The sequence below is a fragment of the Genypterus blacodes genome, unplaced genomic scaffold (assembly GCF_046128005.1).
Source record: "Genypterus blacodes isolate CSIRO-AG114 ecotype Tasmania unplaced genomic scaffold, CSIRO-AGI_Gbla_v1 ptg000003l_1, whole genome shotgun sequence".
Classification (NCBI taxonomy): domain Eukaryota; kingdom Metazoa; phylum Chordata; class Actinopteri; order Ophidiiformes; family Ophidiidae; genus Genypterus; species Genypterus blacodes.
This window is the reverse complement of record NW_027466817.1, coordinates 900,030-912,617: the sequence shown is the minus strand read 5'-3', so window position 1 is coordinate 912,617 and position 12,588 is coordinate 900,030. Positions and strand designations below refer to the sequence as shown.

General features: G+C 42.0%; 1 protein-coding gene across 1 annotated transcript; it reads left to right on the top strand.

The window, feature by feature from the left end:
• The first annotated feature begins 259 nt into the window (after positions 1-259).
• On the top strand, positions 260-1,392 carry LOC142992827 (lysophosphatidic acid receptor 6-like). Its single transcript, XM_076143346.1, has one exon. The coding sequence runs from the start codon at positions 402-404 to the stop codon at positions 1,242-1,244; it is 843 nt and encodes a 280-aa protein (XP_075999461.1). The 5' UTR covers positions 260-401; the 3' UTR covers positions 1,245-1,392.
• Positions 1,393-12,588: the final 11,196 nt, after the last annotated feature.

The window sequence follows — 12,588 nt, the reverse complement described above, 5'->3', positions numbered from 1 at the left end:
ATGACAAAATAATGCAATTTGTGTACGTATTCAGTATTTTTAATTTTTTATTCATCTGATGTTACGGTCAGATTTCAGACCAGTTGAGTGAGGGCATGAAACTATGTATCCATAGCTACGTGAAACTATGATGATTGATAATAAATTAAATGGATTAAATATCAGAAACATCTTTACTGCAAACTCAAAAGACTCACAACACTTCCTCCTGTGTTTATCATACCCAGAGCATCAGCAAACACTTCCTGAATCGAGTTTCCTGTTTCAAAACCTCATTTGTTCTTTCATCTACACATGTCTGGCGTTCAAAGGAACTGGCTTAGGTTATTTTGGTGTCTGACACGGTAAACGCACACAAGTGCTCGCACAGACACTGCCACTTTTCTTGTTTGCAGCAATAGATGGCCAACGTTACCTCGGAAGAAAATATGGCTTACGCTGCAGTCTACGGCAGTGTTATGGTTTTTGGCCTGCCTCTGAATGCTATGTCACTGTGGATTTTGCTTCAGCGCCACAGCCTCAGCTCCTCCAATGCTGTCTTCATGGTCAACCTGGCGCTGTCGGACCTGCTGCTGGTCATCTCCCTGCCTATGAGAGTCTACTTCTTCGCCACAGGAAACTGGCCCCTCGGCATTTATGCATGTACCTTCATCACAATGTTGTTTTTCAACAATGTCCGCTCCAGCACTATCTTTATCACCTTCATCAGTGTTGACCGGCTGCTGGCGGTGGTTTATCCTCTGAGGTCAAAGCTTCTGAGAACACCCTCAAACGCCTGGAAAGCCACTGCCCTCGGTTGGCTTTTTGTGGTGTTGGTGAACATCCCAGAGGGCAAGAACTTCTACAAAGACTTATACCGCTGCAATGCATCTACCTGCTTCTCCTTTCCCAATTGCACAGTCGATAGCACGGCAGCGCTTTACTTTCAGTGTGCTTTAGTGGTCACACTGCTGGCTGTTAATGTAGTGTCCACTGCGATGGTGACCTGGACTCTACACAGACACCTCAATGACTCTGTAAGGCTCAACAACAAGGTGAATGTCATGCTGATCTTTGCCATGAACTTGATCATGTTTATCATATTTTTCTTGCCTTTGTCAGTGGTTGGTTTACTTAACAATGTGAAACCTGCACTCAAGCCAACATTGTGTCTTGCCAGTATGAACTGCTGTCTGGATCCACTGTTGTATTACTTCTCTTTGGATGCCTTCTGGAAGAAGAAGAAGGAGGATTCAGACTCTTAGACTCTTCTGCAATAGTAAATATATACAGTATATAGTATATATATATATAATGGCCAATATTAATGAGTAAAATACTATATTTTTTTTATGTTATCGGTGGATATAATACAGCTTTGTAAAACTATGTTGCATAAAATAAACATTTGTATTTGAGTATATAATTATTTCGCATTCATTAATTCATTTTTTTTTCCAAGGTTAGCCGATTCTGACAAATCCATTGGACACTTGCATACAGAAATAACCCAGAATGAAAAAAAGTAGTTGTATGATTTTTATAAGGACATTAAAACATTAAAAGAAGGTTTACTTGATATGTTTGTGCATTGCTGCACTAAATGAACAGTGTCCATTATTTTATCTGCTCAATGCAGATTATTCCTGGTGTATTTTTATTATTCTAGGCACTGACAGTGAATTAGATTCAGACTCATCAGTATGACCGATATGGCAAAGTACACTTGCATTAAGATCAACTGTACATATGAAGGAAATGTCCATTTGTATGCACCTGAGTAAATGTATCTGAACTTGATGTTGACTTAAAATTCACTCCATGATTCATTTCAATGGTGAAATTCAAGTAAGATTATTATAATGTTGAAATAAAAAAGCTAATAATGCTTTAAAAAGGACAACATATGATAAAAGCAGACGCAGATAAGAATGCAGCCTATTTTACACTTTGGCAAGAGGCAGTTACTGAATGCAGAAGTTGCAGTCAGCCGACCAAGGTGGAATAGTTTAGAGAGAAAGGAATGAATGGAGCATGACACCATTAAACTTGCCCCTACAGAAAATAGAATCACAGCCCACAGATGGAAGCATTGTAATCAATTACTAGATGCATGTTGTTTACACGGCAATGGAAAACAATGAGAAATGAGAACACTTTTATCATTTGAACACAACATTGTCTGACTCATTACCATCTCTTACTGTTCTTCCCCCACATTAGGTTCATAGAAGTCTGAGAACTGGGTAAGACGACCCTCATAGTGCAACTGAAAATCAGTGTTTTCCTGAGCTTATTTTAAGTATTAGTTGCTGATGCATTTTTTTTAAAGATTAAAAAAAAAAATCTCATTCATTTGGCTTAGGCGCTAAGCAAAAATAAATAAATAGCAAGTGCTTAGGCAGATGATAGGGGAAATCCTGAAAGTGTTGCAGTTTATTTATTGTTGTGAGCAATGTTCCCTCTAATTTTTCATGTGTCTGGGCATACACACAAGCTCCTTGAGCACACTGAGGACCACTGTGAGCAACATCTGAGGGGGGGTTGCTGTCCGCGATCGTCACTGTCACTCACTGAGTGACATTGCAAAATGGTACAGAAAAATAGGCTATTGGTCTAATTCATTTACAGTTTATGTTGAATTTTATTTTATGCGCAGCATAGATTTTCTTGTGCGCTGACAATGTGCGAGTAGTGCGCAATTGCGCACGCTCGCAGCTTAGAGGGAACATTGGTTGTGAGCAACCAAAGTTGGTGAGAGCCACAGTTTTACTTTTCCCTGTTGTTTCGCCTCTCCGTCTTCTTAGAGGTAACTTTTAGCTCTCTGCCACTAATTGCTTGGCTCCAGGATTGAGAGAGATTCCAGCAGTTTGGATGTGAGCATGTGCTGTGAATATTAATCAAGCAGTATTATCTACAGGACGATCATGGTCTTTTATACTAGACTGACTGGAAGTAAAAAAACAAAGTTCCATCAAAAATACCTTATTATGAAGTTTCAGTTTCAATTAGACCGAACCATTTATCCTTCATAGCTCTTCTTGGAATGGTTTAAATGTCTTTTGTCACTTGTGTGTGTTTCTAGCTTTAAATCCGCAGGCTACAACTGAAGCAGTATCATCTTTAATCATCTTTGCCTGATAGAGGATCCTCTGAATATGAGTGATTTAAGAATGATCCAGATTTGGAATCTAAACATAATGTCTCAACCAGACATAACTGAGACTTTTCATAACCACTCACAGTACATGATGACTGTCTGTGAGTGTTCTGTCTCAAGCTTCCTTGGGTGGGTCAGTACTATTAACTATTCTCTTCTTTCCTTTGACGAACCATATGAAGTCCTTTCCCTTCGCTGCAACACAACATAACCACACAAACACAGTGTTATTGATGTAACCGCCTCTTAATACATGCTGAAACGGAAAACCACAGCTGGTAGGAACGCCCTTATTATGATCTGAACTTTCCCTCTCACACATAAGAGCTGACTTTGGTGTGAAGTATAATTAAATATATTTGTTAAAAGAGGTCAGGCTTATTCATTTGGCGATTTCCTGTCCAGAGTTTGCTTCTTCACAATATAATTTCACAATATGTTTGTGTATGTTTATATTGTGACACTGCAGTATGGCAGTCGCACCAAACAGAGCATATGCATAATAGAGAAGAGGAAGAGGTTATTTGATTGGCATGGTGTTGTGGACTCTGCTGGAGCTCCCTGCTCACCTTAAGCCCCGCCCTCCTGCCCCTCCTCTCACCCCAGTCACACTGGAGTCACACTGGAGTCACACCCACTGCCACTCCCTCTGCATCACCTGTCAGCCAATCAGTGGCCAGCCTGCTCACTCTGCTCTCACCTGACTCTGGTTTGCTCGTTACCTTGTTGCCTTTGTCTGCTGGTTTCCCGCCTGTTGTTATATTGCTTCCTCTGGACTTTGACCTGTGCTTGTTCCCTGTTTTTGGACCTCTGCCTTATGACTCTGTACCTTTGCCCGATCTATTCGCTCTTTTGTTTTGACATTTGGAACAGACTGTATTTTGCTCTGCCTACTCATCCCAGTAAATATTGCTATATTTCCTTAATCTTGCCTCTGTGCAATAATTCTGCAGTTACGTCCTCCCTGATCCATGATACATAGATTTTATAATGTTTCCAAATGTTTGAGCTTTTAGAACAAAACATTCTGTGCTGGCATTCATCACTGTGTGCAGGCTTCCGTACAAGTGTGTTTATGTTCAGATTTGATTTGTATATGCCAGCGACTTTGCATTTTTAAATGTTATGTGTGTGTGTGTGTGTGTGTGTGTGTGTGTGTGTGTGTGTGTGTGTGTGTGTGTGTGTGTGTGTATAATGTGTCTGAGTGTAAGTCAAGGTCAAGCCCATGTTTATTCAGGGCTCTGCATCTGTAAGTGACTGATACCCCAGATCTAGAGGGATGGGAAGTGTGGCCTGAATGTGGTTTGTCACGGTCAGCTGGACCTCTACGCCCTAGGGTGATAAAAACAGATACACAAACATATTATTCCTCTTTGTCTCACACACACTAACACACACACACAGATTAGCGTCCACGTAGTGTAGAGAGGAAAAAAACAACGAAACAGGTACGTATGAGCAGGTTTGCAGGCATCCCTGCCAAAACGCACACAAGCAAGCGTGTTGTACTGCAGCCAAGTGTGCGTTGGACCAGAGGAGGCCTGCTATTCAAAGACAGCAGCAGCTTTAGTGACTGTAGAAAGTCAGGCTGCGCAAAGAGCCAAAACAGAGAGAAAAAGAAAAGACAAATGTAGGGCTATTGAACGGACAGAAGATGGAGGAAACACCAAAGAGGGGATGATGAAAAAGCATCCCAAGCTTCAAGAGTGCCTTTGAACAGGAGCCAATGTTCGGGAGATGGCCAGCTTCAATATCAATTCAGAAAAGTTGTTGCAGTGTGACGCAAGGGTTCAGTTAAAATCGATCTAAAACATCGCTGTGTGTTTACTTTGATAGTCCCAAATGATCCTCTGTATTGGGCCGATCCCAGCTGCCACAGTAGAAGGACCTTGTAGCTCTGGGCTTATGGTGCTAAACGCTGCAGGGAAATGAGAACAAAAAAACTACAACTCCACCGTGCTGGATCCATTCCAATGTGCACTTTTTGATAGCCAGAAAAATATTCCAGATATTTTTTCATTGAGATTAACGTGTTACTAAACACATTGATCAATAGCCTGCAATGTGTAGAAATTATTCACTGCCAAATAAAAACCCAACGTCCCACATCTACAAACCCTTAACAGGTGACATGGTTGTTAACACCTTCCACGAGAAGGAGAAATGGTATAAAGTATGATTATTCAGGACAGGACTCAAAGGTATCATCAGCTATCTATGGGAAGAGAGTGATCAGAAGATAAAAACAAGATTTTATAGGACCCCATTGATACTTCCAGTGTTTGATAGTTTTTAACATCAACTGTAATGAAATGTAATGTAAATTGCTATTCCAATAGACCTTATGTTCTTTTTACTTGGCGAACCACCTAAAGATATGACAGGCAAAGACCAGAGATATATAGTACGCATATTGTTACTGATTGTGAGGATAATGATTAGTCTTAACTGGATGAAGACGACAAGAACTCAATTGAAACATCCACAGGGGAATATATGACAGCAATACTTGCAAATGAAGATGGACATGTTTTTGCAAAGATGGACCTTAGTGATGTTGTATTTGAATGTCTGAATGCTAGGATGTATTCAGGCTGTATTCAGCGCTGTGGTTCGTTTGCTTTCTTCCAATTTTCAATGAATAATACAATATGTACAAACAGTCCTTTATTGGATTTGTGTTCACACACTTTTACCAGCCGTCCAAATTTGTAAAGAAACACTGCGTGCTTGCAAACTGTTTTGTGATTAGTCAGATTTGAGCAGGAAGTGACCCCCTTACCTGGACCAAGTATCCTCTTCGCAAACTTCTTCACTGCTCTCTGTCAGTCAAGTCAGTACCAAAATGGGGCTTTCGCTGCATAACCCCTCTCTTCCACCACATCAAACAAAATCTGTCCATTATTTTTAAGTAATTGTGCAAACTAACTAACTAACGGACAGAAAGATGCAGGCAAACAGCTGAGAAATCTGTTTCAGATTTACTTTGATCCAAAACAATGTAGAAAGGACGACTGACTGATCCACAGCTTTAGGAAAGAGGCAAAGCATGAGAGTACGTAAGCCAACATGAAGCTCACACAGCATCTAAAACTGTCATTGTCTACCTGGAGAGGAAATGATAGCCACTCTTAGAGTTTAGTGTACTAAGAATGAGAAATGTGTTGAGGTTTGAATATACAGTAAGTACATGGCCCATTTCCAACTCATAAAGTGAAAAGTCCAACGGGAGCTAGGAGGCATTCGCACAGCCGCAGACCTCTGCATTGATGTGGGCAGCATAAAGGCAGTGACACCGACAATCCTCCCAGAAAGAAAGCAGGGGCATGACGGTTTGTTTTCCGCTTCCTCTCTCATCCCTCCCCTCTTAGCCTCACTGTCCTCGCGTCCTCCAGCCCAAGCCAGCTGTCAGAGGGAGTATGCAGAGGCACTGCACTCTGTCACACGCACTAACTGGGGAGCGAAAGGTGGAGAGGGCTGGATAGAGAGATCTGAATGCTCTGACAGTAGAGTGATTAGGCGATGTATATAGCTGAGGAGGAGACGGAGGCGTCGGGAGAAACAAACGGAGGGTAAGAGCAGGGATACGGGATGAAAGACAGGACAAGTAGGTAAAATGGAAGGGTGATCGCTTCAGACAAAGTGACCTCGTGGTTGAGCGACAGATCGGGGAGAGAGGCGCAGAGGGCGCTGGGAGATTGCCCAGAGGCACAAGATGGGAGATGAGGGTTTGGAGCTGTCTCATATCCAGGAGCTGAATCCATCTTGGACAGCATCAGAAACCATCAGACAGCGAGGGGAATGACAGGAACAAAGGCAGGAGGCCATCTGGCTTTAACCCGCCCAGCAATCTCAAGTTTAAATGTATTCCGTAGGCCTGTAGACAAGTATGCATTATGAATTAGGTGCAGTATGTTGCACTTTACTGTAAAGATAAATGTTGCATCGAGGACTGTAAACACACTGTGAGACTGTGTGGGATTGTTTGAGTTTAGTCTAAATATGCAGTTTACAAATCAATACATCATTCTGAATGGATTGTCTGGGTTTGTCAGTGTTTCTGATCCTTTTGAATTACTTACTCATAAATCTCTGTAATGTGACTTAAATGAAGTAGCTGCTGACTTATGTGTGCTTGCTTAATGACAAAAGCCTCAGTGTTTATCATGTCAGCGATGTCACACAGGTACACTGAGGGTGAGTCATTAGCACAGCGGCTCTCTGCAGCACTGTGTCACCAATGGATGTGGAACGAGGCCAGGGCAGCCCTGAGGTTTTGCTCAAAGAATGAAAATCAATATGAAACAAAACGATTACATCTATTTCATTATGGTGCCTTGACCTTTATAATCAAACTGTCTTCTCTAAGTTAAACTGATTTGGTTGCTGCAGGTCATTGTGGTTGTTGGTGTTGTTCCAGGAGCACATGTGACATTTTCACACCATCGCTCATTCTCTGATACGAGCAGGCAGCTGCCAGTCTGCTCCTTCAAAACCAGTTTGTTCTTCCTCTTCTGTTCATCTCCACGTCGTCTTAGGTCTTCATCTTTCCTCTTTTCGACATTCCACATTATAGATTAGCACATACCCGAGCCATTTCCATTGTCTTTTTGCCATATTTGCCATGATGTCATCTCATTTCCTTCTCTCACTCCTCTTCTTTGGTCATCTGATCTGTAGAATCCCATATTAGTAATTTGAAGTGAATATGCAGATGTGCAATGTGTGTAGTAACTGGTTTTGTATTTGAGCTACAGACCCCCATTTGCGTTGTAAGAGTGCTCTTTAATCATTCCCTGAATGGTTTTAGTGGAGCAATAGCACATTTTATTTATGCCTCTATTGGCTGACAGTGGAGCTTTAGGTAATCCTATTTAAGATCCTGTTGAGATATCACTTTTTCTGAGGGTCAAACTAGGACATCTTTCACAAAACAATAAATTCGCACTTCATTACATTTGTAATCATCGTTTTTTAAACCAGTATCTTCATCCTCCTTTTCAACACTAATATTATTCTTTCCATCATCATTTGGCTGCTGTTGGAATATAACAAATAATGTCAAACATATATAGGTAAATGCAGTAACTAAGATTAATTTAATTTAACCAAATGGCTGGCTCCGGGAAAGTCTGGAGATGGAGTAATACATACAAGCTTCTCTCTCCAGGAGGACTGGATAACACATATTTGCCAATAGGTGAGGAGGTCACTGTATCGCTTTATCAAAGCTTCAAGCATCTGTGGTCAGGAAGAAGGAAGAGAGGGGGTTTGCATGGACGGGCAGTCAGGGGGAGCTTCTTCAGATCAAAGGGCTAATTACACTATACTGTTGTTCTTTAATTTACACAAAGAGTATTCTACTTTCCCCCACAGACAGCTGTTCATCCCTCAGATTTGAATCTTAGCGCTGCCCCTCTTGAAGCTGGCTGACCAATAGATAACAGTTAAACTACAGTGTCATCAGTGAATTGATGACGCCTTGTGTTTGTGGCATAAATGCAATTGTACACAAGGACGGGGGCAGGACGAGCGCTCTTCAATGTCTTATTCCAGTAAAAACCCATCTGAGAATTTCAGTTCATCTTTGCCTCATCATTCACCACCAAAACAACGAACACGAAGAAAGACCACCAGAAAGGTCCTTTTTTCAATACTGCCCACACTGATAATGGCCAGCAATAATGAATGTCACTGATATCTCCCAAAAGTGAAATTCTTACGGCAGACAAATACAATTGCACATTAAACTACTCAGCCGAAGTCAGAATACACACACACACACACACACACACACACACACACACACACACACACACACACACACCAGAGAGAGATGTACTTTTTTTCCCCTCTGAACTCTGAGCAGACAGACGGACACAATGTGATATCACATTAGTATTATAGCTCGCAATTGAGAATTCCAAGGCTGCTGGATATGGTGGCCTTGTGGGTATAATATGTACCAATAATGAAAAAGCATCATAACCTTGAGACCAGCAACTGAATCCAAACAAAATTGTCCATTTGCAGCAGGTTGTTATTTAGCTGGGAATGGTCCTGATGACGAAAATGAAAGTACTTGTGTCTTATGCAGCCGAGTCTCTGATATACAAATGTAAAATAAAGTCAAAAAATAATCCCCAGGTGGCTTCTACTGCTGGGTTAAGATTAGTTATCAGTATATCTATGTTGTTGTTTTTGTTTTGTGTGATTTAAACCTCAACTTTGGCTTTTAATATATATTTATCTATAGGTTCGTAATGATTTAAAGCCATAGATATCCACATAACTACACTTTAAGAGCCCACATTTGATACTATAGGAGTCAAATTCTCTATCTGCAACATCAATTGCTTTTGCTGAAGTCTTGAATTGCATAAATATCTAGAACAGGTGGTAACAGTGATAGAAGCGATACTGAATTTGAACACTTTTTTTTAACCTTGTCAAGCCCACTAAGCAGTCCCCTGACCACATTTTGAGAACCACCTATGCAGGTCACGTTGAACCCTTTTTGTCGGGTAAGCATCACCACTTATGATTTCACAGTGAGAGGAAATTCATGTGTTCAAATCTCGGCGTTGTCATCAGTTTGAGTTATTTTGACTGCAGATAAAACCGGCGATATTTTCCTCTGTCTCCCACAATAATCCTTTACCAGCACAGATGCAGCATAGTCCCTGAGAAAAAGTTCCTTTGAGTTAGTCTTCTCAGGAAAAATGAAGGAAAGAAAGTTATTAATCCTACTGTCTGGCTCACACACACTAACATGCGCATAAACACACACATTACAAAGTGGGGATTTTAAATAAGGCTCTGTCTGCAAGTGTATGGTAAAGTTATCTAACATCAAATGAGCCTTGAAGATCAGAAAACTGAGATTATATTTCCCCTTACATAGAGCAATGGAAGAGTTTGAAGATTGAATTAGAGTTGTAAAGTCTTATAGAATATTAAAGTAACCTGGTTATATTATCTATAACTTTGCCTCCTTTAAAGGAAAACAACGAGTTACTTTGTTCATATCACAGCAACTACAATGACACACAGAATTCTTGTGTTGGGGAAATGTGAAAGGAGAACTGCAACATTAGGAGGTGCAGGCTTGTGTGGCGCACCCTGCATTTGGCTGATCCTAATCTATTTCTCTTAGTCATCGTGACTAATTATAACAGATACATAATACATAATAATGTTATTTTTGTGAGACATTATAATTGCATCCTCTGGCATTTCTTGAGGGAAAATAATATTTACATATTTATTTTTCCACAATCACAGGGCTGTATTGACATTCTATGACATTCTAAACAGCAATGTCATTATAGGACTCCTATATGGATTAGAAATTACTTGTGTTTCTTAATGAACTTGATGTATTTATATAGGATTATAGTATATGCAAATCAGTTTATAGTAATAATAATAATAATAATAATAATAATAATAATAATAATAATAATAATTGTTATTGCATCACTAAGTCTTGATACTGCCCAAGGATCTGGATAGTTAGTGCGTGTGTGTGTGCGTGCGTGCGCGTGCGTGCGCGCGTGCGTGCGTGTGCGCGTCATGCTTTCAGTTTGCCCAAAGCGCGCGCGCCTGTGCTGATCCACAGCGTAACAGAATCACGATGAGTTTGAGTGGGCTGAGTGGAGAGAGAGAGAGGGGGGGGGGGAGAGAGGATTCAGGAGCCCCTCTCTCTCTCTCTCTCTCTCTCTCTCTCTCTCTCTCTCTCTCTCTCTCTCTCCACCCCCCTCCCTCTCTCCTCCCTGTGACGTCAGTAGCTCTGGTCCCGGGGTGTGCCGCTCTCCGGTCCGGGTTCAGCACAAACCACTTTTAGTTGGCTCGTCGAACATCCGCACTTCTACTCCGGCGGTGCGACGCGGCGCGTTGGTGGTTCCCGGTATCCTCCTCCTCCTCCTCCTCCTCCTCCTCCTTCTACTACTCCAGGCTCCTTTTGCCTTGTCCCACATAGCACGGCGAACACTTTCTCTCTCTCTCTCGCTCTCTCTCTCTCTCTCTCTCTCACACACACACACACACACCTATACTCGCAGAGAGAGATACAGAGAGGAGATATAAGGAGAAAGCGGGAGGCGCCGAAGAAGAGAAAGCGGGCGGAAAGGAGACGGAGAGAAAGAGAGACAGAGCAAGACAGAAAGAAAGAGGAAAGAAAGAAAGAGGGCAGAAGAGGAGGAAAGAGCTCGTCCCTGTCCCTCTCCTTCCCCGGGCTGACAAGATGCTGAGCCTAGCCGGCGTGCTGGCTGTTGTGGCTCTGGGGCTGAGCGCCGCTCACACTAAAGGTACGGTGGGTGAAGGGCAGCGCGCGCTACGGCCGCTCTGGTTGTGTGTGAGCGCGGGTGTGTGCGTGTGTGTGTGTGTGTGAGGATGCTGGGAGACGTCCAGCTGAAACCCGAGTGTGTACAGACGCTGCTGACTGTCTTATCACTATTCACCTGTCTCCTATATGCTTGTGTGGAGTGTGTGTTTGCTTCATTTGGAGGCGGTTATATGTACTTCAGTATGTGAGTTTGTGCTGCTGTGGCATCACTACCGTGCTTGAATAGACTGAGCTCGTTATGACCTTGTTATACTCTCTATTCCCTGGGTTAATGTCCTGTGGCATCGCTTATATTCCAACATTGTCATATTTATTTTCATATATTCTTCTACTTATCCTCAAACTGCCCCTTTCTGATAGAATCGGCGGTTGAACGAGGTAGGAGGCAGAAAATAGAGCAGTCAAACCTTTGCTTCAAACCTATCACACAAAGTTAAAGTTGAGTGGCTGAACGTTTTGAATTGCAAACGAGCGGAATATGACAGCTGTGCTAATTCTCTGTCTATTATGAGTATAAAAGGGAGAGTCTTTGGAAATGATTACTTTCATCCACCTCTGTCACCTTGGGAAATGTGAGTTTATCAATTGAAATAAAGCCAGAGACAAAGACAAAGCCTGAGGATCAAAAGCTGCTGCAGTTGCCAGTTGCCAGTGAATGAATGAATGAATGAGGACTTTCTCTACAGGCAGAGTGACAGACGCCCGGGTCCTCTTTTTTTTCCCACAATGGAATCAACTTTCCCCACATTTTCCATCAAGCTGCTTGACATTGCAGCGTCAGAGAGATTCTATAACAGGTTATATATATCTTGCAGGTCAGCTTGTTCCTACTTCCCCCAACATTTAGTGCCCCAAAGATGCATTTACTGTATATAGGATAATAAGGATATCCAGATGTCATAGATGTTTGCAACATTGATGTCAGTTTCTCCCCCTGTGAGCTCATTTTGAGGTTGGTCTCTATTGTATTATAGAGTGTCTATAGTCTGGCACGGTTCTGTGGGTAAAAAGCGGACAAACGTGGCAACAGGTTCGGACTAATCAACTCCCAGCAGACCCGGGGGCTGACGTTTACATGGCGGAATAACAAGGTGACACCTGT